This window comes from Vespa velutina, chromosome 8 (assembly GCF_912470025.1).
Source record: "Vespa velutina chromosome 8, iVesVel2.1, whole genome shotgun sequence".
In the NCBI taxonomy this organism is placed as follows: Eukaryota; Metazoa; Arthropoda; class Insecta; order Hymenoptera; family Vespidae; genus Vespa; species Vespa velutina.
This window is the reverse complement of record NC_062195.1, coordinates 6,421,806-6,449,600: the sequence shown is the minus strand read 5'-3', so window position 1 is coordinate 6,449,600 and position 27,795 is coordinate 6,421,806. Positions and strand designations below refer to the sequence as shown.

General features: G+C 38.9%; 1 protein-coding gene across 1 annotated transcript in view; it reads left to right on the top strand.

Annotated features, from left to right (window-relative positions):
• LOC124951016 (homeobox protein SIX6-like) overlaps positions 1-5,150 on the top strand; it is a 49,018-nt gene extending 43,868 nt beyond the window's left edge. The window contains exons 2-3 of the mRNA XM_047498691.1: positions 2,016-2,411; positions 2,534-5,150. Coding sequence (XP_047354647.1) covers positions 2,016-2,411; positions 2,534-2,891 — 754 coding nt within the window. The 3' untranslated portion in view covers positions 2,892-5,150. The remainder of the gene's footprint in view (positions 1-2,015; positions 2,412-2,533) is intronic.
• Positions 5,151-27,795: the final 22,645 nt, after the last annotated feature.

Sequence of the window (27,795 nt, the reverse complement as noted above, 5' to 3'; positions counted from 1 at the left end):
TTTGCCTCGCGCGCATAATAAGTCGTGCCGCTCGTGCGGGTGTCTTATGAAAGGAATAAGGAACAAGACAAAGAGGAGCGGTTCCTGGGCATAATTAAAACGCGTCGACTGTCTTGTACTCGAAGAAAAAGAAGCGAGAAAAGGATAGAGAGAAAGAGAGAAAGAGAGAAAGAGAGAGAGAGAGAGAGAGAGAGAGAGAGAAAGAGAGAGAGAGGTAATACGTGTGCGGGTTCGATTACCGTGTCCAAACGTGTTCCAAACAGGTCCACGTGAGAGTTGTTCACCTCGAATTATATCTCAATATCTCGAATCCTTTTTTTCCTTATTCTTTCTACAATGTCCGATAAAGAAATTGGATTAACTTTACGTATGCTAACTTAATTGTTATATGTTGTATCTTGTTATATGTTGTAATTACGTATCTACGTACGTACATAATTTCAAATAGTGATACGTATAATAATTATCTTCTCGATTAAAATATCTTTCACATTTTATTTCTTACAGAGACAGAAATAAATTTTTCATAGATTGTGGATAGATTTCTAACGAATTTCAATTGAATCGAATTGAATCGAATTGAATCGAATCGCAGAGAAGTGTTAAGTGAAATATACGAGGAGTCTTTTCTGAGGAAAGAATCGACTCCAGGATCTGTGGAGGTGTTACCGTGGTAACAGTACGAGGTTCAGACTCGATTAGCAACGAAAATACGGTAGGATCTTGGGAGGTCTGTCGGTTGAATCGATCTGGAGTTCGAGGGGCTTTTAAGGGGACCCGCAAGGTCTCATTGTCTTTGAAGTAGCAAAGGATTCTCTTCATCGTAGACAATAGCTCAGACCATCGACCTTACCTTCGTTTCTTACCTTTCGAAACGTCAAAATCGTCTTGATATCGAAAGTACTTTTGTCTTCTATTTTGGCGGGCGAAAAGGAGAAGAAGGAGAACAAAAAAAAAAAAAAAAAAGAAAAAGAAAAAGAAAAAGTAATAAAGCAAAGGAATTTAAAGAAATTGCAAATTTTACGATCGAACAATAAAAATAAAGCTTACAATTTTTATGTTCCCGTTAACGTTCTAAAACCTCACGCAATTATTGAATATAAATATTTTGAATAGTTAAAACATTGTTGTATTTGAATTTATGTGCGGCTATTCAAAATGCGTAAATAATCATCGTGTGCGGTAAAAATTATATCCAACAGAAAAATAACACTTTCCTGTCGGCGAGTGTGAGGATTAAGATCTCTGATGTGGAAAGTTATTCGTCATTTCTGTCGTCCGGAAGATGCGTCGCGTGGGAAGTCTCGCCGAGAGTTTCTATATCTATTCCTAATCTCTTGAGTAATGAGGTGGATCCCTTCTTTTCTCTGTCTTGTTCATTCTCTCTCTTTCTCTTTCTCTTTCTCTCTCTCTCTCTCTCTCTCTCTCTCTCTTTCTCTCTTTCTCCTTCTCTCTTTCTCTCTAAAGTAGCGAACACGACTCAAGAATCATCGTTACTCTCCCGTGAATCCTTGCTCACCTGGGAAGGATGAACCCACTCATTAATTACGCGTGCGCTCCGGTGTGATGACTGGAAACAAAAGCGTTTTCACTAAGGTGCACATACATGCAACTATGGTATAAGAGCGAGGAACATGGGGAACGATTAAAATTCCCCACGATGATCTTACACCTACGCATCTTCTCTATCTACGGCTGATCAGGTTCGAGAGTTCGTACTGCCGATGAACTTCGTTAACCTTTTCGTTCGTCGTATGTATGTATGTTCATCGGAGTAACAGATCCACGTTAACGATGATCAAAATAAAAAAAAGAAAAAAAAAAAAGAAAAAAAAAAACAAAGAAAAAAACTCTATACGTTGTCGCATACATTTCTAATACTCGTTTTATAATAAACGAGTAGATTTTTTTTCTTTATAAAGAAAACGAATTTCTCTTTGATATGATCAATTACAATGAAAAATTGTTATCAAAAGTAAGAATATATTTAAATATTTTTAATTTTTTTGTCTTAGAATGCAGCAACAATCGGGCCCAGGGAACGGAAACGCACGGCGTGCATTGAGTCCAGGACCAGGTGGTAGTGATTCCGAGGATTCTGATATTTCCCTTGGAGGAACATCGCCACCATCGCCAAGTTCCTCTCCTCCTCCTACTCATCAACCTTCTCCTGTACCATTGGGCCCACTCGGTCCACTTCCACCGCCCTCCCTTAACTTCCGTTTCGATCCGACTCAGTCACAATTCCGATTTGGTCACGCGACGGCCTTCAAATTCCCGCCGACTGGTTTCCGGTTTGGTCCGCATAGTCCACAGCATAATCATCCGAACATCGCAGGTGGAGGGATTTTTAGGTTGACCGAAAGTAGTCCCTTTCAGGCTGTTGGACCTAGAGGTGACCTTGGATCCAGGTAAAAATCAACTTCTCCCGTTTCCTTCCACGCCGCAAAACAAATTATATCGCTTGTTAACACGATAAAAGCGGGATCGATCTATTGCTTAGCGAAACAACATTTTTATCCTACGTTTGCAGATTACCAGATCCACTTGGGCTACCACCGCCAAGGCTACACCCTCATGATGGACTGCTACATCATCCACATCCACAACATCCTTTACCCGAGGGAATATCTAGGATATCTGAGGGATCCCGGCTATCCGATGGACTCTCAGAGGCTCACAGTCCGCCACTGATGGCGACGAATCTGTCGGTGACGGGTCCTTTGAGAGTGGCCGTGCCTAGTCCACACACGCCATCCTCTAGAGGCAGTCCATCCTCGAATCAGCAGACTCCTCAGGGGCAGGCTCAAGGTCAAGGCTTGATAAGGGTCGCCACTCCTCCACCTAATCCAAAACCTCCGCAAATTCACAGGCCGTTCTCGCCGGCGTGATACGACAGGTCGGCCGAGAACGAAGAGATCATTTCGGAAAATGTGGAAGACGATCGTTCTTCGATATCGAGGTACGAATCGAGTATTGGCGAAGACATTCAGCAAAGACATTTCGAGATCTTGTGAGAATCGATTCGTCGAAAGGATCAAAGTGAACTCCCGAACGAACGAAATCTCTTTCGAGGATAGTGACCGGCCGATAAAGGGGGGAGGGGGAACGGGCTATAGGGGAATAAAAGTTGAGGGATATGGGAGAAAGAAATGAATATTTGTGGATTAGGAAGAAACTTTGCCGGGCGGGAGATTCAAACACAAAAACGAGTGAGAACGAACCGATTCTCTCGCGCGAGCTTTCGAAAGGTTTCCGAAGGAGCCTTACGATGAAAATGGGGGGGAGGGAGGCCGTTGTGCGAGTCGATTGATTTGCGATAGACTATTAACGATGTGAGTGTTATAATTTTAGAACGAACAATTGGGATCGTGTTGAATCGATCGCACAAAAAGAAACGAGTGCAATATCTCGATTTCGATTGAGATGGGACGGGTGGGATGAAGAAGAGGAAGCGAGATAGAAGGAGGAGAAGGAGGAGAGAGAAATATACGATTGATATATAATTAGATTATATATCGTTGTGTGTACATAATTGATAATTAATGATTTCGTTGAAACTTCTTACGAATGATTTGTTTTCACAATTAACGATTGTTTCCATTTTAATAAAAAATAGGAAACTTTCTATGTTTGTGTAACATTAATCCTGAGTGAAAGAAGTTACGCGGCTTGTAAATAGCGTCCGAAAAAGATCGATAGATCAATCGATCAAGTGTATGACATATTATATATATATGTATATATATATATATATATATATATATATATATATATATATATACCCACACATATATTTCAAATATTAGAACGTTCTTCTTTTTGCACGACGTCATATTCCTCTCAATGATACGAGCGACGTCACTCGATGGAAATCAAACTTGCGAACTAATTTTGAAAAAAAACAAAAAAAAAAACAAAAAAAAAACAAGAAAAGAAGAAAAAAAAACTAAACAAACATTAACTTTCGACTTTGTATGTTTTGCGATTAGCTCGTCCGATCGTCTACGTATACTTGACGCAACTCTAACGTTACCCTTTCCTTACTAAAGATAACTATAGTCGCTCAATGTTAAACATTCGCTGTATACTAAGGGTGATTATAGTCCTAATCGATATAATTTTAATTGAATTAATAAATTGAAATATACTTATTTACAATATAGTTCGACCTATATTAAATTCATTGATTTAACCGTTTTAATAAGATATCTATTAATAATTTTTATATTAATGACGAAGGAACAACGGATTTTATTATTATTATTATTATTATTATATTAATCCTATATAATCGCGATTCAACTTGTTTTCCCCGATTCAGCGATACCGTAATGGCGGCCACTTCCATCGTAACGAAAGGGTTAACGCGGTGAAAAGATTTTTCAAAGACTAACTCGAAACCGCATAATGCCATACGCCGTTACTCTGAAAAGGAGAAAGTAAAACGCTCGTGGAAAATTGAGACGTCGGACAAACTAATTTACGCTCCCTCAGCGATTACCCCGTTCACCCCTGTTCCCCCTCTCACCATACCTTGTTAGACTAAGTAGAAACTAGCGACTTGTAAATTCATTAATTGACCCGGTCTTTGAAGGTATGCTACATTGAAAGTAAAACTTCAACTTGCTCGAATTTTGTCAAGGATTAAAGAAGTCCAATCGATCTTATTATGCGAGATACGACAAAACGTTAAAAGCGATGATATTGATAATAAAAACGAAGATAGAAACCTGCGACCAAGTTCGCTAGATCCTTTTCTCTTTGTAGATAGACTCAATAGTAAAATTCTTGTATAATCGGTCCTATAAATATGAACATAATACGGTCTACATGCTGTATAAGTATGTTACGTAAAGATTATTAACGCGAAATTATAAACAGATATAAATATATCAGTAAAAGTGCAGCATTATTATTAAATACTATTATTATCATTATATTATTATTATTATTATTATTATTATTATTATTATTATTATTATTATTATTATTATATTTCTCATTATTACATTATTCTTTATTATTATTATTATTATTATTATTATTATTATTATTATTATTATTATTATTATTATTATATTATTCTTATTAAAATTATTATATATTATTATTTGCCCCTGTAAATACAATTCACGCGAAAATATATCAACAGATTATTATGACATTAATTACGAGTACTTTCTATGCCTATCATATCTTCTCGAATTCCGAGCCTCATCCAGACTGTTCTCGTTCCTCGTACTTTCGATCCACGAAAAGAAAATAAGCCCTTTCGGCAAAATGACGTCATTAATATGACCCAACGCATATTTAACCACTTAATCCCCAAAAGAAAAAGAAAAACGAAAAAAAAGAAAAAAAAAGAAAAGAACCAAGGAAAAATTTCACTTTGATTACTATCGTTATTTCAAGTTAAACGCAAAAAATAATCAAATGAAAGAGATATAGAAAAGAGATGAAAGATGAAGAAATGAAGTTATCGGCACAACGATGGAATCGAAAGTAAGATATATATATATATATACACAGAAAGAAAGAGAGAGAAAGAAAGAGATAGAAAGAGATAGAAAGAGATAGAAAAAGAGTGAACGTCGTTGCGCGATAACGTAGCGTGGGCGGGTGTCGCTGACAAAATGGACCAATCATGTGGCTTGCTCGCCTGTAACCGATCCCGTAGGTACACCAGGAACTAGGAACATCGACCAAGACTCTCCCGAAAAGCCGATATGCCCAGAGCGCACGCCTAAGCGCGTCCTGATCGTCGACTCCACCCTACACGATGCCTTCACATGAGCTACTGCTTCCTTTCTACTTTACTCCATGACTATATTTCTCTTTCTCTTTTTCTCTCCCTCTTTCTCTTTCTCTTTCCCTTTTCCCTTTCTCTCTCTCTCTCTCTCTCTTTCTCTGTCTCTATCTTTTCTATCCCCTCCCTATCACCCTTCTTTCCTTCCCTTCTCTCTCTCTCTCTCTCTCTCTCTCTCTCTCTCTCTCTCTCTCTCTCTCTCTCTCTCTTTCTTTCTTTCGCAGAAAGTTCTCAACAGCTGAGTGGATTCTTGGTTCGAAGATGGAGTCGTCGAGTAGTACGAAGACATTTTCCTGTAAGAATCTTTACTATTCTTTTTCTGAACATATTGTCATACTTCAAACATTTAATTCGTTTATATGTAATGTACATATATTTTTATGTACAACGAACGTCGATACATATTCACTTTTATATATTTTTCCTATTCTTTTTTTTGGAGGATCTCTCTCTCTCTCTCTCTCTTTCTCTCTCTCTCTCTGTTTCTTTCTCTATTAGATACTTTTTCTTAATATATCGTTATACATTAAATTCTTATATCTTACTATGTACCCCGAATATTCAGCTCATGTATATGTAACATAAATACACATACTCGCACACTCACATACACATACACATATATATATATATATATAAAATAGTGAATGTCGTAACATAATTCATTTTTATATACTATCTTATTATTCTATAACTTTCATATTATTCTATATCTCAAACTAGTGTCTGACCATTGAAAAAGATATAAATGGATATACATATGTATGTTGAAAACGGACGAACGATTAACGACGATTACACCGGAAATAAAAATGCTAGTAGTTATTTCTCCTAATACATTATATATCGCTGTAACGCGGTATAAACATCAGATATAGTGTGATTTAGTAACAGAGGCGAAAATGAACGGACCGTTACATAAGCATGAGCGTGCTGCACGAACAATACTAGTTTCGACGCATACGCCTGCAGGAATTTTGTGGTCGAGAATGAAAGGATGGATGTCGCGATTATCGATAGGCATCGGGTACCGTGTACCGTTTTCAAGGTATTATGTTCTCTCTCTCTCTTTCTCTCTCTCTTTCTCTTTCTATCTCTAGCTCCATCTTTTTTCAGCTACCTTCTCCTTCCTCCCCCATCGCCCCTTCCCCCACATCATCGTCGTTCGACGCCACGGTCACCGTCTTGCCGCTCGTGTTTTGACAGTTGCTGCTCTGACACCTCTGGCACATTCATTAGAAAGTGGTTCTCATTTGTGTTCATGTACAATATGAAGAAATAAAATGAAATGAAATGAGACACTGATGACAAAATGAAATTAATTTTGATTACACGACATATATACATATATATATATATATATATATATATATATATATATATGTTTTACTTCAATGAATACGCTTTTTTAATTGGATATAATCGACGATTAAGAGATTATCAATATAATCTTAAGATATTATTTTTAAATCTCTTATAGGTAAATTAAATTATATTACATCGTATAACATATATCTAAATGATAATAGAAATTAAATATGATGATATACGTAATCGACGATAAAACTTACAATTAGTTATTTATACGTGCGCGTTGATAGAAGGATTCCCTCGATTGAGAACTCCTGAGGGAACTACAGCTGTCCGGATTTAGATGTTTAGGATAATGCAGTGTGGCCGGGGCCTTACAACAAAATAATGTAGTCCATTCTGAATAGCGGAGAGTTGGAACGGGAAAGAGAGGGAGGGAAAGAGAGAGAGAGAAAGAGAGAGAGAGAGAGAGAGAGAGAGAGAGAGAAGGAGATAGGCGTCGCTACGCATGAACCTAGAAACAGGGTAAAGCTGGAGAAGAGAGGGTGATCAGTGAGATAGATAGAGATAGAGATAGATATGGAGATAAAGAGAAAAATAGAGAGAGAGAGAGAGAGAGAGAGAGAGAGAGAAAGAGAGATGGCTCGGGAAGAGAGTAGCGACGAAGTAACCATTTCTCTAGTGGTTATTTGTAGACAGATTCGACACTTCGACAATACCATGAAAATAATAATGGGGGCCTATGTAGGGGAGCCACTATGGGAGGCCTTAGTGAGATTACGATGCCTACCAGGTATTTGTTGTAGGTCTTAGGTCGGCACTGGGGTGCCATGGAGAGGCGTGAAAGTGATTGTAAATCTTCCTAGGATCTTTTTAAAATCGCTACACGCCATTGTTGCGGTAAGAAGTTTTTGAGGATTTCCCTCCGCTCTCTTCGTTCCAACGGACTCACCCCTCGCGTTCCGACACCTAGCTCCTTCTTCCGGCCCCAGTCGAAGGATCATGGGCTCTTGGATGCTCAAGGGTGCGAGAACAAGTCGAAGAAAAGGAAAAGGAAAAAAAAAATTTGAATGAATGAATGAACAAACGAACGAACGAACGAACGAACGAATGAATGAATGAATGAATGAATGAATGAAGAAGGAAAACTAAATATCTTTCAAAAAGGAAAACATTAAAAGTAAACAATGTATTTTTTGGAAAACAATAATCAAAGATAAACGAGGAATTTAATTCATTAAGTTCGATCGATTAATTATTATCGATACGATTGATCCGATAGTTCATGGACCGTATGGGAAACATAAATCATGACTATTATTCCTCCACCAAATACCTTGTGTAATTATGATATTTGGTAAGGAGACAAAGTAAAACTCGATTAATGTATCCATATAATACATAATTATCTCGTCGTATGACATAAGCAATATGTACATATGTATATAGGTAAATATATCAAAATCATACGTAATAACGATCATTCATTTTTTCAATGAAAATGAAATTGAAGTTTGTCGTTGAAGTTTCCTGTTCCAAAACGATGTTATAAAATCGTCCCGTGAATGACGGAATTTGAAAATCGACGTCTCCTCTTTCACCTCCCCCCCCTCTTTCCCTCCAACCCCCACCCCACCTAAATCTGAGTTCACACGGAGTTAATGAAAGGTTTGATATAACTTGCCATTCTTTGATATAATGCGACACCGGCGTACATTTAATTCAAGTATATACCACGTGCATGGAATTTCAATGGGGGTGTGTCGCAATACGCCGTTGTAACCCTAGGATCCCTTCGATTCACGGGGTCCGAACTAACTTCATGGGAAAAACAAAATGTTTTACTAGCTGCTCTTGGAAAACACTCTCTCACTCTCTCTCTCTCTCTCTCTCTCTCTCTCTCTCTCTCTCTCTCTCTCTCTCTCTCTCTCTGTCTCTCTCTTTCTCTCTCTGTTTTGTCATTTCACGTATTCGCAAACGTTTGTGCTACGAATCACGTACGAGTCGACAAATAAAGCATAAATGATTGTGTTAGAAATTTTCTATGATTTATTTTTTTCTCGTATTTTGTGATTCATAACGAAAAAAAAAAGAAAAAAACCAAAAGAAAAAAAAAAAAGAAAGAAAAGAAAAAATAAATAAATAAATAAACGAAAAAAGAAAATCTCAACGAAAAATAGATACATATATTTATAACATATAAATTTGTACTAACTATAAAAAATAATGCTTTTCTCTCTCTCTCTCTCTCTCTCTCTTTTTTTTCTCTTTTTTCTTTTTTCATTTCCATAAAAATCGAATCAAACCATCCAAAATTTTCTTACAACTTTTCTACATAGTAAAAATCCCATACACGGTAGTACTTCATACTATCCAGAGAATCGGTATACACGGATATGTCAGGCGTCAATGCCCTTACGAGGTATTAAGCCGCTTAGTACCACAGGGTTTATATTGCGCTCGATGGAGAGTATATCCTAACTCCGTAGAACTTATACGAGAACCCATACTCCGCTTACCATGCATTATTTTACTCCCATCTCCTGTCTATCTATATGTATAGTACTATCATCCCTATATACTTCAAATTCGTTAATCTAAAGTTAAAACAAAATTCATTACGAGAGATATTTCTTTGGATTTAAAAAAATAGAAAGAAATAATAATAATAATAATAATAATAATAAATTAATTAAATAATTAATAATCGCATAGAAAACAAATATATATAGAATAGGTCAATAAGAAAATCCTTAAACTTAATATCTCTTTCTTCTTTTTCATTAGCAAAGAAGACGTCGCGAAAGAAGAAAGTTTCCGAGTAGGTATTACGCAAAACTGTATCGGCTTTTCCGTGTTTTGATTTCGTCAGGGGTGCTAGAGGGGAGGTATACGATCGAATGAAAGAGAGAGAGAGAGAGAGAGAGAGAGAAAAGGAGAGAGACAGAGAGAAAGAGAAAGAGAGAAACAGTAGGGAAAGAGAAAGACAGATACTTAGCCGAGGACTAACAGCGGACTACGGATTAAAGGGGGTGGAATGTTATTATTGCAAGGGGTACGTCTGTGCTCGTGAGTACTAAGTAGCCCGGTTAAGTATGTTGTTTAAGCCAACACTGTAAGTAAGCATCCCCAGAGAAATTGCCGTGACGGCATTGCAGTAAAGTCCAAACTCCACTAACGTAGAATACTTTAGCGTCAAACTGCCATAGCCAGATGGCTCTCTTAATGCCACACGTTTTCACAACGTCCTATGAGGAACATCGAAGTACTTCGTCATGATACCTAAGACGAGTTTGTTGCTTCGCTCTTTCTCTCTCTCTCTCTCTCTCTCTCTCAGAAAGTTTTCCCGATGTCGTGACCTATCTGAAATACCTACTTAAACTTAATACGAATGATATTGTATAAAAATATACATATATTGTTAATACCATTTCAAGAGAAAAAAAAACAGACAAATAAAGAGGTAGAATTAGCAATGAAACTGAAATCTAATTTCAGTCGAGTGGACATATCATCATGAAAATAAATTGAAAATACGACGTTACTAGAACAGGAAGATTGCAGTCTATCTCTCTCTCTCTTTCTCTCTCTCTTTCTCTCTCTCTCTCTCTCTCTCTCTTTCTCTCTTTCTCTCGAAAGACGGTGGAGCTTTGCGTTGGTAGGAAATGACAAATGCACTTCCCTGAACCGAGATTAAAACACGCTATTGCCGCTATTAGAGTCCGGGCTTGAGCCTTTGCTCGCGATAGAACGTTAACAGACGTATAATTTCCTGAAAGCTTTGAATTGAACGACTCTCTCATTCTGCCGTCGCGAGTGAGACCAGTGTAACCGGCTTTCAAAGCTTTGAGGGTGAGGAAGCTCATTAACGAGAGCTTTCTGTTCCTTCGTCTCGACCGGTTACTTCGACTTTACCATCTACCATCCAACAACCAACCTCTTGCTATCCTTAACGTAGGAACCGAGTCCCTTTCTCATTCCGTTTCTCAAGTATTCGTCTTCCATGGTGGCAAACCAAATTCCTTATTTACATAAATACGATGCCCTTAATAGCTGAGAATTGCGATGGAATTTACCTTATCCGTACTAGGACGCAGACCTGTAAATTGCTTTTTCGATGTAGACAGGAAATTAAATAAAGATGGAATCGAGCTGCGGTGTCGTTCACCTACGAACAGAGCCCAATATCTCCATCTTTTTTTTATTTCTTTATTTTCTTCTTCTGGTTCTTTTGCTTTTTTTCTTCTTTTTTCTTTTTTCTCTCTCTTTTTTTTTTTCCAACGATATCGATCCTTTTACGGAGTATTATTTTCTCTTTGCTTCTTTCTTTTCTTTTCTTTTCTCTTTTTTCTTTTTCTTTTTTTTTTTCTTTTTTTTTTTTAACATATACGTTTAATCGTCTTTATATCTACTTATCCAACGTTACCAATGAACAACACACGTCACGATTGTTATTGCGCGGTTGCTTTTGATCATACTTTCTCAACTAGCTAATTTGTAATACTAGTATACGGGTTGCATAGAAGGTAATAATTTCTCCTCGTTAGGTCAAATGAATTCGATTAATCGTCAGCAAACCAGAACTAACTCAACGTTCCTGCATTAATGCTTCGGGAATGAATCTCAACAAATCCACCATGTATAATTAACTCGTATTATCTTCAATCAACATCTCTAATTCTACTCTAAGCACCAACCTTTTCAGTTTCAACAAATAAATATATCTTTCGTGGTTGAACGTTCAGGAAAGAAATATTCAAGAGAAATAGATAGATACATAAATAGAGAGAGAGAGAGAGGGAGAGAGAGAGAGAGAGAGAGAGAGAGAAAGAGAGAGAGAGAGAGAGAAGAATGAGAGAACGCGCGTAAAACATGAACGAATTCGTGGGAAACGTTGGTAGTAGTTAGAGATCAGGATAAATCTTTCATAAAAAGCTCGGTAAGCGTAAGTAGAAAGTACATTAAATAATCAGGTTAAAGTTAAATACGGAACGTGAGATGTGGCTAATACAACCGCAAAATAAAGGGCGTGGTTTTAACGCGCAGCCGAGGATTGGCTGTTGAACTTGGCTACCCGGTCGATACTGGCCGACTATATCTGCACGAGCTGTGTATACTTGATACTTATCCGGTAGGACCGTATATCTGGTCTCTCGTCGTCGATAGAGAGCTATTTGGACGTTTACAAAATTTGCCAGGTCTATGAAGTTCAAAAGTCAAAAGAAAAAGAGAATTAAATAAACTAAATTAGAAATCAATTCGTATTTGTACTATTTAACATTGAAATCTTTTATGGTTTCATGATCCGAAATTATTTAACATCATTGAAGAAACCATACTTACGAACAAATATTCATTTTTTTCGTCGTATATTAGATATTACAATTAACGATTGTTACTAGTTGATGGGAAAAAAAAAAAAGAAAAAAAAAATAACAAGAAGAAAAGAAGACTAGTGATTAATCTCTAATGATTAATTGGATATTAATAAGTAGAAATTAGAATCTCCTTTATGGAAACGCTTTCGAGATGTGTAAAATACGATTGTATTAATATACGATATACACTTAAGAGGCATGAATTACTTTCGAAAATTTTTCTCTCTCTTTATCTATCTATATATCTATCTATCCATTTATCTAACTATCTCTTCGAAAATAGATCGTTACATTTAACTAGTATTACACACCTCCAATATGCTCGAGCGATATACATACACCTAGGTATGCACTATTTACGAGCGAATCATAGACCTATTGAGTCATATTCCACGCAATGAACAAGGCATTAACGTTCATGATTGTCTATAATAAGTATACGCGTCCGAGCGCAGACGTATGATTTGCAATGTACGTGCCGCGACGTGTCTTGCGACCCACCTGTGGATGACACAGCAAAGGGATTAATTATGACGGTTTAATAATACACCGACGTCAAAAGGATAATAGATTATACATATGTGGACCGTGGTTGGTAATAATCTAGAGTAGCAAAAGGGACGAATTAATACATTGCGTTAAACGCTTTGTTATCTGTTAAAAACTCTTAAATAGCGAGATTAATTTTTTTTGTTTTTTTGGTGGAAAAAGAGAAACAAAATAAATGAATAAATAAATATATTAATTAATCAAAAAAAAAAAAAAAAAAAAAAAAAAGAAAAGAAGAGAAAAGAAAAGAAAAAAACGAAAAAGAAAAAGAAAAAGAAAATATATCCGTCGTTCGTTCACGTCGACGTGATCGACGTGTTCTCTCCCCCTTGAAAGGAACCAGAAGCTCCGATCGTCGACCAACCGGAAAACTTATATCGCCGCACAAAAGCGAGTAGGTTAGTATAATAACGCGATACCCGCAATAAATGCGACCGGTATCCTCTCATTGAGGGCAACAATGCCCATGTTAGATGAGTTAATCGGTAAGTTCCTCCCAGAGAGGGCGCATTGCCGTTTCGAGCCTCTATTGTATTATGTACGAGCTATGGTCGTTGCTTATGTTATAGCAAAGATTTCCTCCTCTCATCCACCGACACTACATTAATCCTCTTCTAACAATAAATTCTATACTTTGACTTAACAAAATCACATACGCGATGATGATCCCTTTACGATCCAACGTATGTATGTACTTATACGTTACTTATGTTACGTACGACGGACGTTACATAGTCACGTTATTACGTTAGAATCTTTTTACTATCTATCTATAAAGTTGCCTTCGTACCTATGAATGAATGAAAAAAATGATTACAAGTTAATGACTACTCTGAACTTGTTCGTCCATCATATCGAAGAAGAAAGACGAAAGGTAAAGCATTGGAAAACAAAAGGATGACTGACATCCTTCGGTGATCCTAATCGAATACAGCCAGTGGTGGTCAATCATGACGAATAATATTTAATATTAAAAACATTATATACGATATAAGGATATACAACGAGAAAACGTCTGAGGATCACTGACGGAGAGAGAATAATTCGTCAAAGAGGATGCTGGGGCAGCTTGGCCGACTACGTTGGCCTCTTCTCTCCTTTCGGAGCGTCTTTATCCGTTCCTCAATCCATCTCGTTCTCGCACGATACGTTCCTTCTTGCACTTCACAACAATGGGCAACGAGGTCAAGCTGCAGCCTCCGTTCGTTAATTCCACGATTCTTTTTTCCATTGTCCTGGCGCTAAAACGGCTATCTTATTCGATACGATAATTAAAAAAAAAAAATAATGATGATGATAATAATAATATTTAAAAAAAAGAAAAAAAAAAAAGGAAGAAAAAAGAGAAGAAGAAAGAAAGAAAAAAGTACACGATAATGTAACAATTTGATTCTATTAAATATTCCAATCGATGTTAATTACAAAACTACAAAATATTGTCTCTTAAAGAAATGAAACAATAAACAATAGTTTTTGTATATAAATATCCCCGAAGATTGAACACATTCGCTAACCGAATTTAATTTCATGCCATTCAATTCGCCGAGGCCTTACAAGGAATGAGTTTTAACATGGAAGATTTTAGGAAAAAAAAAAAAGAAAGAAAAAAAAAAACAACAAAAACCAAAAGAAGAAAATAAAAAAGAAGCAAAAACGAAAGTTTGAAAACGAAGGACATTCGTTCCTTCCTTAGGAGGCTTTATCGAACGGAAGGAGGACAAGCGTGACGTAAAGCTGAAGGTTCACGGAAGCTTGGTTTCTTGTATGAGGTACGCGCGAGAGCTCGAGCAAATTGCTTCATTCCGATGGAAGTTTCGTCCTGACAGCCGGCTCCGCTCGATATTAACGCTCGGCCGAAGAACGATCAGGTGCGGAGTCCTGATGATTTCATCAGGGTCTGTCCTCGCTAAGGATCATCATACTTTGTAACCGGCTGGCAAAAAGCAAGTGGCTGGCACCGGGACGCGTCAGGACGTGGCTCAGGAAATATATGCTCGTAATACGCCGTGGATTTCAGCGAGTCGGCGTGCGCAACGGGTGACGTATGATGATAGTGTGGCCCAGGAGAATCAAGATGCCCCGTAATAATATCATTATCCCAGTGGTCTCCGTCGCTCGTTCGGAGCCCCGGAGTAAGACATTTATCGTAACGACCAGCCATTCGTTATCGGCCCTCTCTTTCAGCCAAGCCAAAAGACTCTTTCGAAAGAGCCCCGCGATACACTTTGGTGGAGATGCCAAATAAAGATCCTAGATATTGGAGTCTTATCTTGTCCTTACGGTGGCACATAGGTACCTACTTACGATCAAGAAAAATATCCTCGAGTCTTACTTTAACTCCTCCTTCTCCTTCTTTTCCTCTTCTTCTTTTTCTTCTTCCTTTTTCTTTTTCCTTGTCCTTGCTCAAGTTGTCTTTCGTTATCATTATCTTTTCCATGATAATCTCACGAAAAATTCACAATAATTTCTACTCACTTTAACGTAACAATCGCTCAAACTCTATAACATTAATTCGTTTAAGAGAAGCAAATAGCATAACGTTACAACTTTACCACGATTACACCTATACCAACGCTTTTTCTTACGAGAAACCGTAAAGCCTTTATCACCATCATCATTATCGCCATTATTACGTCTACCGTCGACCTTCCAACGAATGAATTCAAGATAGCTACGTGTTCCCGTACTGTAATACCAGCAACAACTTCTAAATTCTAATACCATAAAGAGATCCTAGACACAGTCGACGTATAGTAAACATCGTGGGATGACATCAAAGACTGACATTCGTTTCGCGATTTATCAGAGTTGACCGTGGCTGTCTTCTAACTCGGAAATGATTTATTCGATAAATATATTTACTTTTTTAAGATGATAAGAAAAATAATAAACAAAAAGAGAAAAACACCCAAAAGATATCGTCAGACAATTGCGTTAGAGATAGCCTAAACTGATAGGTAGTTCGATAATGAATGGTTCAATACGAACAGTGTGTATTATGTCGTCGTAGTGATTAAATGAACAGTACAGAATGTGTGGGTAGTGAGTGGTCGTAGCAAATGGACGATTCGTATCAAGTGTATTTTGTATCAATAAATATAAAAAAAAAAATAGGGAAATTTAAAACTAAATTTTAAATAAATTAAAATTTTCCTTCTCTCTCTTTCTCTCTCTCTCTCTCTCTCTCTCTCTCTCTCTCTCTCTCTCTCTCTCTCGTTCTTTCTTTCCCCTCCCTTACACTTCCTTTTAAACACATGCGAATAATGATCTTGGTAAGAATGTTGAAAAAGATGTGACGAAAGAAGAGTTTAAAAAAAAAAGAAAAGAACAAATGAGGAAGAGAAAGAACGAAAGAGAGAAAGAGAGAGACAGAGAGAGAGAGAGGGAGAGATTTGGAAGCAAAAAGTGTAGTAATGACGTCAGCGGTAAAGCAGCTGCCTTTGTTATTAATTAAGAGTACGGACAGACAGACGGACGGACGGACGGACGGACGGATGAACGGATGGACGGGCGAAACGATCGTCGGAGTCTAAAATTCGCCTAGGGGACTTTGGGAAATTAATCGTTGACGATGGATTTTGAGGTTATGAGAGACCAAGGCGGCTCAAGACATGGATAGCCTTTAGGCTAAAAGCGCGCGTGCTTCGAAAGACCGAACTTAATTATCACGGGACACAAGGTGTAGAATACCGAGTCGTAAAGATGGGGGACTCGACTTCTCGGTCTGCTAATTACTCCAAAATCGACTAATGACGAGATTCATCAAAAAATCATCACGCACCGATAGCGGTCTCAGTTCTCTCTTCATTACATGTTCACGCGAACCGATTCTCCTCTTACCATCTATAAAGGCTTGAATGCATATCCTTTGAAAATGACGTTAATAGAATCTAATTAAATGGAACAATTAAACAATTGACAGCATGGTCTGTTGTATTTAGGGAAAGACAATTTTTGTCTCCGTTAAACATAATAACACTTGCTGTTTCTAACGGGCATAAAGTACTGCCAGAAACCAAAGCTTCCTGTCAAGAGAAACGACGTGGTACTCAAATTAACTCGACTGTCACGGTTCATAGAGAAAATTAGTACTCCAATCTCGCCATGAAGAGATACGAGATAGACGTGTAACGGGCTTTCTAGAAGCTAGGTTTCTCTCTCTCTCTCTCTCTCTCTCTCTCTCTCTCTCTCTCTCTCTATCTCTCTGACTCTTGGAGCTTCCAAAAGTCTATACTAGAGCTCAGAAGTAATAGTGGTAGTAGTAGTGGTAGTAGTAGTAGTAATAGTAGAGACTCAGAGCTGTGCCCAAGCACAGCTTCCCCCAAGAATTATAATAACGAATGCTTAAATCAGCTCAACCGGTCTAACTTCGCTTTTGCGACTACCTCCCGTGTAAATATGGAAGTAGCTCTCTACAAAGTGGAAGAGTGGGGCTGCCGGCCGATTGGTTAGACCCGTGTAGGCGGGTAGCAAGAGGTATTTTCTCTCTCTCTCTCTTTCTCTCTCTCTCTCTTTCTCTCTCTCTCCCTCTATCTATCTTTATCTCTCTTTCTCTTTCTCACTATTACTCGGCGATGAGGAGAAAGGACGGAGAGAAGCGACGATGGTGTACGAGTAAAGAGATAGAAGGAGTAGGAGAATAAGAAAAGAGAAAGAGAAAGAGATATAGAGAGATAGAGAGAGAGAGAGAGATGAGAATGTGGTGGTGGCGCAACGCGTTGAGAAGAGCCAGAGGGATTCATGAATCCCAGATGCGCTGGATTAGACCGTCTTTGGCGTATTTCTGTTTTCGAGGAAGACGGTAGCGCGGGCCGCAGATTACTGCGAAAGTAGCGCCGCCGGCGAGCTACTCCTATCTCTCTCTCTCTCTCTCTCTCTCTCTCTCTCTCTCTCTCTCTCTCTCTCCTGCGTCTGGATTAGGAATTAAATAGCCATTAAGTTCCCTCGACTACAAGCTTCCTCCGCCTGAGTACGAGTTTCCCGGACTGAAGTTACTTTCAACGCGTCATCCCCTTTCGCGAACGCGGAAATGTGCATCGCGGAAATGTTCTCGAGCCGCACCTTGCTCTTGGTAATCCGATTGAATAATTGGAGATAAGGTAGTCGTGCCTTAGATATCCTAGATTGTAACTATTCCTATAGTCAGATTTCATTTGACTTTGATATAATACTTGGCAATCCTGACAAAAGTATTTTACCACTGGGAGAAACGATCAATTTTTCAAACGAATTCAAATCGAGACCGTTCTACGATTCAACTATCTATTGGATTCCGTTTGAGCACCTCTGATCCGTTGGGTTCAACTATAGAGAGCTCTAAACCGAATCCAATCCTGATTGACGTGAACGAAAGAAGAGGGGAAACTATCGCGAGGATTATCTCTGGCGCCACTAACACCATCCACGAACGCCCACGAGATCCGTACCGAGGTCTTATATTATATTCAACCGAGGGATGTTCCGATGGTGGTGAGACAACGGTCCGAGAAGCCTCGTCGTCATCCTCATCGTCCAAAGAGTAAAACAATAGGCTGCCTGTCAAAATGCATCTTAGATATCGCTTCATCCCGCTTGTTATACGGATCCTAACATGGCTTTCCACTAAAAGGATGCGACTGACTATGTTATTGTTGTTATTATTATTGTTGTACTTTATTTATTTTTTTTATCCTTATATTCAATATTATCTTAATAGGATACATAATTGGAATATATAATCGAATGAAATCGAACTATAAGCGATAATGATTCGTAAAATTCGTATTAAACTTAATAAAGCAACCAATGAGAACTGCAAAAACATCGTTCCAATATGATTATACCGTTAGTAATAAAAAATAGACTTAAGAAAGCAAACGAGTTCGTTCGAAATAGTGATACCTGAATGATAAGAACGAAAAGGCAGGCGAGTTAGGGTCCTGAGCCATTCTCCTCTTAAAAGGGATCGTGTGGGATAAAAGATGAAAATAAAAAGAAAATGAAAGCAATCAGGGAGTAAGACAAAAGGCTGACTGTCAAAATGGATCCTAGAGATATATCGATGCATCTTCCTTCGAGCACGAATCTAACACTGATCCGTATTAAACGAGCTCGTCCAGGAAGATGTTACGCCTACGCATACCAAAGTACGACACGTATAATCCGTAAAGAGCCTCTGCTAATAGATGGAAATTTGTCCATAGGTAGAAAGAGAAAAAGAGAGAAAGAGAGAAAGAAAGAGAAAGAGAAGCCGGCATGGAAAGCAAAGACGGTCGTTATCTCGTGAGAATGGCAGACGAGTTACCTTCGAGTCTTACGAATCGTCTGCGGCGTAATCTGGTCGGCCGATGATTGTCAGAACAATGAATCGGAGGTGCTTCTACGTGGGAAAACTGAAATGTCCGAGAGAACATCGTTCTGAGCAACGCGAAGACGACACTAAAGAGAAGAGAGAGAGAGAGAGAGAGAGACAGAGAGAGAGAGAGAAAGAGAGAGAGAGAGAGAGAGAGAGAAGAGAAGAAGAAAATCAAAGAGAGGGGAGTAGGATAAATTGACAGTGACTGGAAGAAAGAGACGTGGGGAATGGAAGAAAGAAAGTAAGAGGGAGGGAAAGAGACAGTAGGAGGAAATGCATACAAGAGGCTGAGCTTGCTCTGAAGAGGATTGTTTGTAGGCAAACAGAGGTTCTTGGTAGAGAAAGAGATAGAAAGAGATGGAAAGAAAGAAAGACAGAGAGAGAGAGAGAGAGAGAGAAAGAGAAAGATAGAGATAGAAGACAAGAAAGACAGAGACTATTCTCATGTGTTAGTGAAGACATAAGCTGTGCGAGAGAAACGACGAGGATGACGATGATGATGGAGGTAGTGGCTCGTGAAATAAAAAAAGAAAAAGATAGAGATGAAGAGAGAGAGAGAGAGAGAGAGAGAGAGAGAGAAGGCACCATACCGGGGATGAAATTACCAAGACGCAAGTCACTCCTGTAACACGTTAACCCGAGGCTCGTCCAGATATTATAAGTAAGACGTCCTAAGAGAAGGTGGACTCAAGATATCCGATCGCTGGAATGTGCGCGGGCTAGCGCTCTTTCCGATACTCCTTCTGCCAGCTCTCATGTTACGCCAGTTACCTATGCTTGTATTGGTAACTCCTGCGCGAGTATCGAGAGCAGAACGCGGCTGATCGATGCAAAACGCATTAACTTGCCGACTCTTTCGCTCGTTCCGCGGTTCATCCACGGTTATCAGACCGAATTATGATTCGAGCTAAATATACGCGGATCGTTGTTTCAAGTCTAACGCCACGGTCCTCTCATGGACGTTTGGATTTGACGAATGGATTTAACGTGATTCCATCTCGGGCACAGTGTTTGTCGAGAAATAATGAAACAAAAGTATTCGTTCAAAAGATCAAAGGAAATCGTATTTTTCTATATTTCTATCGTATTCTCTAACAATGATTTCAAGTAAATCATTAAGTATAGAGATATAAACGCATAGGTAATAAACATTTATTATCTTATCATTCGTAATTCTACCATGTTTAAAACGTATTGTAAGCGGTAAAGCATATTACTAGACTAGAGAATATACCGTCGAAGTTGGCAGACCATTTCCGTAACAGCATGTATAACGTCGAAGGCACAAACTTGTACAATCTGCATTCGAGCCGCTTTGCTACGGGGCATAAGCAGGGACACAACCAACCAACCAACCAACCAACCAACCAACTTGCGACCGTCGGAACTGTTCTTCCGCGGTATAGAAAGACAAACAGAGGACAGAGGTCAGAAAGAGAGGGAGAGAGAGAGACAGAGAGAGAGAGAGAAAGAGACAGAGAGAGAAAGAGAGAGATGGACGGATCATGAAGAGAGTAAGAAGGAACAAGGCCAGAAATTCAAGGAGAGAGAGAGAGAGAGAGAGAGAGAAAGAGAAATAGATAGATAGAGGTAGAGATAGAGAAAGAGAGAGCTAGACAGATAGATATAGACACACACACACACAGAGAGAGAGAGAGAGAGAGAGAGAGAGAGAGAGAGAGAGAGAAGACGAGCACAGGACTGGGAGATGCACGGTTAGTTAGGGCTCGTGTTTGCCGAGCGAGTTACCCTTACCTAACTCAGGCGGTTGGCGGAATTAAACGTTCGACGGAGGCTCGTTAACGTCATGAATATGTACCCTCCTACTCTCGCAGCCGTTATACTCTCTAACGCGGTCCACTCTCGGATGCTGCGTTCTGCGTTCATTCCACCGCTCGAACACGCCGATGTGTTTGCTAGTTAATATTCATCGATTACCGCCATACAGTCAGCCTGATCCTGGATAATTTTCGATTGGCTCTGATTACAATCGATTCGTCGCTAGGCTCCTTCGTATTCTCTACTCAAGTAGAATACTTCTAAAGTATAATACAAGTAATAGATATATCCCGTTTATCTTGTCGTATCAATTGAGAACCTCTGGCTCGTCCCTAAAGCCACCCTCCTCTCTTTCTTTTTTTCTTTTTCTTTTTTTTTTCTTCTTCTTTTCTTTTTCCCCAAACGGACGACCGATACTAGAACGATTTATGCTGCGAGGATGGGCACGCGATTGTTTTCGATAAAAGAAACATGGGAATTTCTTCGTGAATGAAAAGTAAATGGGGTTAAGGGGTTATTACTTCGAGGGTGGATACGCACAATGGAGGAATCTTTGATGCGGCTTCTTGGAGAATAGAATTAGGCGTATACACTATATAAAAAAAAAAAAAAAGAAAATAAATAAAGAGAGAAAGAAAACATATTAGAGGATATAACGAGCATCTTTGAAAGTTCCCCATAAAGTTGGAAATCAAGTGGAAAATAATGGTATCCAAAGGAAAGGAAAGAAGAGACGAAAAAAAGGAAAAGAATAGAAAAAAAAAAAAGAAAAAGATGATTTTCAATGTTTCGAATCATTGAAACGACGTTTCATCATTCGACGAGTAAAGCATTAATGTTATTTAATTTTTCTCAACTCCCAACGTGTTCGCCATTAGTCATAATTAACTGAACAACGTTCGGCGAAAGGTTCGTGCACAGTCCTTAAGCCACGGTAGTCCATGGGTTGAACGTGACAAGTTATGGGTCCTTTCAAGCAGGAAGGTAACTCTTGAAAGCCGTGACGAGTCAACAATGAACACCATAACCGATCCATCCGCCACGTCGCTTAAACGCAGAAGCAAACCGCCGTTCGCCGACTCTGCTAGCATTTCAAACGAAACAGAACGTTCGACATCCAACCAAAAATGTTAATCGATAACCAAAGAGATTTTCTAATCGATATCTAATATCAACCGAAAGGATACCAACTACTACCTTTCACAAATCCTTTCGACGACTTTCCTCATGCAACGTTTGATTCAGAAAAGTCAAGGCATATTGCGAAGTCGTAAAATTACACTTAACGTTGCTTAATCCTCGACAATTAATTTATCATCGAGCTCGACACGTTGCGAGATCATTTCGAACGTAGAGTACAGTTCGAAAGAGACTCGTGTGTTAGTCCTCGGGAGCTCAGAGTTATGCGCTGGTCATTTATATAAATAAGAAGCAGAAGCGATACCTGACTACCATCCGCAGAGTGACTCTACACTTTGCATTATTCCCGAACGTACGTTCGCTCGGGAATCGGTCGTGTTTCAGTACCATGAAGAAGAAGACGAAGAAGAATATGAAGAAGAAGAAGAAGAAGAAGAAGAAAATGAAGAAGGAGGTGAAGATGGTGAAGAAGGTGGTGGAGAAGAAGAAGAAGAAGAAGAAGAAGAAGAAGAAGGAGGAGGAGATTACGAATACACAGGAACGAACGAAGGCAGCATTCAGAACACGTTCACGAGCGGTATCGTTAGCGTATTTTTCTTCGAGCAACGAGCGGCCTCGTATATACGCGTTTAATGAACGGCTACTGTCCCGCACGTCGACGATTATAATTGATGAAAGGAGTTTCCACCGGTCCGAAACGTCTTCATCCTGATCTCTAATCCAAACGCGTTGTCTAATACGTCCCTTGTGTGCGAACCGTGTAATGATCCGTGGGTATAATTCCTTCGAGTGCTCGAGCATGCGTACTCGGGTAAACTCTATTAGCTTAAGATAGCGATGTTCTCAGAGAAATCATTTTCTATTAGCTATTTATAAATTTTATATTATCGACGTATCGACGAGGGAGAAATATTCTTTTCCTTTTCTTTCTTTTTTCTTTTTTTTTTTTCTCTTTTCTTTTTTTTTCTTTTCTCTTAGTATGAAAAGTTTTAAAAATCGATCGTCGAGTGATTCGAACACGAACGACGCGAAAGTCTGAAAGAAATGCAGGACTGAAAGGCGTTCCTCGAACTCGTACCCAAAGAGGGGAGAACAGGGCCACGGTAACAGGTCGTAATAACACTAGTCGGAGCCCTGACAAAAGAGCCCTAAGCAAATAAACATTCTAACGAACCAGTTACTTAACCACTAGGCTGACCATCGTTCATCTTTGCCGAGGAGAAAACAAAAAATAAGAAAAACATTTCTCGAATGGTTAGAACTGGTCCATGAAACGACATTTAACACACATAGAACACTTTGTCGTCGGATGTTGCAAGCCGCAAGCTGCGGAAACAACCCAGTCAAAGGTGGATGGACCAGTTTCAAGGACGCGATTATTCTCGATTCCATAGACTAACCACGACAATTATCATCCCGAAATGACCCGTAGAGGTCAACCTGGTTACTCTGGTAGAAAACGAAAAGAAAAGGGTTACAGTTGACATTGAGAGAGTAGTTTTGCGAGATAAAATATTCATACTGTTATTACAGCTTTTCGAATCCTTTGTAACCAACTAGTATTAGATCATACTTTTTCTCCCTTTCTCTCTCTCTCTCTCTCTCTCTCTCTCTCTCTCTCTCTCTCTATCTATCTATCTTTCTCTATCTATTTTTCTATCTTTCCATCTTTCTCTCTTTCTCCCTTTATCGTAACAATAAATTCAAATAGCGTATAGACACTTAACTATTAACGATTAGTCAAATCAAGACATGTCACCATGGTCGTTGTATTGATTCGATAAATCTGCTAATATTAAATGATATTCGTTTACCATAGAACGATGTTGGAACGGTGAAAGTTATCGATATGAAAGAGCGATAGTCAAAGAGAAAGATCGTTGAACATTATCCAACATCACGGTCTTGTTGGCCCGTGAAAGCCCTTTTGTGTCCGAGGGCTAGTTCGGATCTCAATTAACTCATCAGCTACCGAATGGCTCCCGCGCTTGAGTTACGACGAGACCTTCGACTAAAAAAGGAGTGCTACGAAATCTAAAAGAAACGAACGAACGAAAGAACGAACAAACGAACGAATGAACGAATGAACGAACGAGTGAACGAACGAACGAACGAACGAATGAACGAACGAGTGAGAAGAAGGAAATAAGAATTGAAGGGAAATAAAGAAGAAGAAGAAGAAGAAGAAGAAAAAAAAAAGAAAAAACATCCCGACCGAAAGTCTATCCCGAAACCGCTTAATTAATTCGGATTTATCCGAGGCATGACGGGCCGGATTTTAATTCAATTCCGTCTTTTGTGCCACGTTCTCCTTCTACTCATTCAGTAGGAAAGAGGAAGAGAGAGAAAGAGAGAGAGAGAGAGAGAGAGAGAGAGAAGCAGACAGAAAGATAAAATGAAAAAAAGAAAAAGAAGGAAAGGAAAAGAAAGAGCTTCTCGGTTCTCCATTCGTGCAACGCATGAATTTCGCCGACGCGACACCTTCGCCATTATAATCCCTCTGATGATTTTTATTCTCGTAATTAAGAAGTACACGAGAGAGAGAAAGAGAGAGAGAGAGAGAGAGAGAAAGAGAGAGAGAGAGAGAGAGAGAGAAAGAGAAAGAAAAAGAAAGAAACGTTTCATTAAACACATCTATTTTATCACCCATAGAATTTTCTCTTAATTACCAGAAATCGATTTAAATAAAGAAAAAAGAGAGAGAGAGAGAAAGAGAAAGAGAGAGAGAAAGAGAGAGAATGATACAATGGTGGAAGTTAGTTTTTAAAATACATAAGAGAAAAAAGAAAGAAAAAGAGAAAAAGAGAGAGAGAGAGAGAGAGAAAGAGAGAGAGAGAAAGAGAGAGAGAGAGAGAGAGAGAAAGAGAGAGTGGGGAGAGGAGGGTGATGTTCGAAGAACTTTTAAAATAAAACTTCTCTTTTAGAAAAGAAACATAGTACAATAGTATGTCTTATGTTCATCTTTCATCTATCATCTTCGAAAGCTTTCTACTCTTTACTTTAGTTCCTACGTATAAATGTACATATGTGTATGTACTCTCGAAACTTTCACATACTTGATGAATTTAACGAATCAACAAATTATGCAAAACATCGTCATTTTCGTATTAAAGCGATGAGTGGTAATTGAACTGTCAGGGTCGTCAACGAGCAATACTTGTACAACGAGTAATACAAGTACCTCTATCTCTATCTCTCTCTCTCTCTCTCTCTCTCTCTCTCTCTCTCTCTCTTTCTCTCTCTCTCTCTCTCTTTCCCATATAGATTTTCAATGTATCTATTAATTTCTTTTTTCTTTTCTTTTTCCATCATCTCTGTCCACGCTATGTATGAAAACGAAAAGAATACGCAAAAAAAGAGTTAGATAAAAACAACAACAACAACAAAAATATCGGAACTATGTCGTCCCATCGCGGTATACAACGATTAGATAGACGATCCGACTTGGTTGAAGGAAAAGATGAAGGAAAAAAAGAAAAAGAAGAATTAAAGAAAAAGAAAGAGAAAAAATAAAAAGGGTAAGGGAAAAAAAAACAATCATACATATAGGATTACAGTTATGGCCGGTAGTAGACAGAAATTTTCTTGGTGCATCGTACGGGCACATTTTAAGTGGACATTCCGATGAATATATTGCATCCTCCTTCTCGAATAAAAGTTGAATTACTACCGTTTGACGTATGCAATAGAGAGAAAAAGAGAAAGAGAGAAAGAAAGAAAAAGAGTAAGAGAAAGAGAGAGAGAGAGAGAGAGAGAGAGAGAGAGAGAAAGAGAGAAGTCGTCTCCCATGTCAGGTGGTCGGCGTTCTCGTTCCCGTCCGTTCGTCCGTCCGTCCGTCCGTCCGTTCGTTCATTCGTTCGTTCGTTCGTTCATTCGTTCGTTGCTTCGTTTCTACGAGTCACACCTTGCAGGAAACACTTCAGGCTTAATTGCTCCTTCAGGACCCTCCCCCAGAAGCACCTCGTGAAGCGCAGAATCGGCTCGAAGGTTAAGGATATATCCAAACCAGTTCTCGATACTTCACCTGCACGTAGAGACGCGAAGACTTCGTGAAGAAATAAAAAGATCATAAGAGAAAATCGGCAATTATTCTAAAATCGACAATCGATCGGAATTATTCTTTTCCTCTTTTGTTTCTTTTTTTTTTTTTTTCTTTTCTTCTTTTTCTTCTTCTTTTTTCAATTTCAATTTTCGATTTCAAATGACATCTAATATAAAAAATACTAAGTAGGTAGATACCCTATTATTCCCTATCCCCTAAACTCCCCCCCCCCTCTGTCGCCCAATCGTGTTAAAGGGAATAATGTCTAACGTGGAAAAAGAAATAATAGATAGATTCGAATCACGATAGACGTAGCACGTGACAAGCCAAGGGAATTAATCCGTGCCCTTCAGGAAGATTACGGATTTTCGGCAAAAGTAAGGATTTCCGGCGGGAGTAACCGTTGCAACGCAAAAGCAGCAATCTCGTCAAGTGTTTGCACTGTGTCCAACAACCTTCTCCCCTCTTCCTCCTCCTCCTCCTTCTTCTTCTTCTTCTTCTTCTTCTTCTTCTTCTTCTCTTTCCCTCTAGTTCAAGCAATTCCTTTGCCATCCAGAAGATTCTTCCTCCTTTCTTTCATCTCTCTCTCTCTCTCTCTCTCTCCCTCTCTCTCTCTTTATCTATCTTTATCTATCTATCTATCCATCCATCTATCTATCTATCTATCTCTTTTTCGAGATGGTTTCCACCATGAAGAGATCCACCCTTTATCCCAGTGGATACTTTGACGGCAAATTCGTCCGGGGAAATTCGCGAAAATCGCCCTAGGGGGTAACTGATGTGAACGTACCACTGTTTGCCACCTACGCTCTAGGTTCGAGTATTGTTGAATCACGGCCAGCATCGCCGAAGGAACAAATAAAAGGGGTTATTGTATTTGCGCCGAGGCTTCGAGCAACGACCAGGACGTGTGTGTTAGCCCTGCCAAAAGGTTCTCTACGATCTCTGCACGGAGCCCTTACCAAATGAACGAACGATAGATACAAACGAGCTAACTTAAATATGCGTCGTAGATATATCGAAAAATAATAAAGTTCGATTAAATTATTTATGAGACGAAAAATTCTGTCTTCTATCCTTACAACAATCGTCGTACGAGAGTTTTCGTTACACTCACGAGTAATATACATATATTAGCTACGAGTATTTCTACGAAACACGTATATAAACAATCGAGATTAAAGTATACAAGTATGACCTCTGCGTGATACAAACTATCGTTAAGACTTTATTATGTAATCGGCACATCGCATCGCGACGCTTACAAAAATCAAAGTCTCATTACGGCCAACCGATAATCCCCACCCTAGTTTACCACAAAAGAGAGAAAGAGAATAAGCGAGCAAGGTGAGTAAGATAAATGGAATCCCGGCTGTTGGAGCTTTATTCCTTGTAATCGGCCATCTCCTTATTCCCTCGACGATCGAGTCTCTCTCTCTCTCTCTCTCTCTCT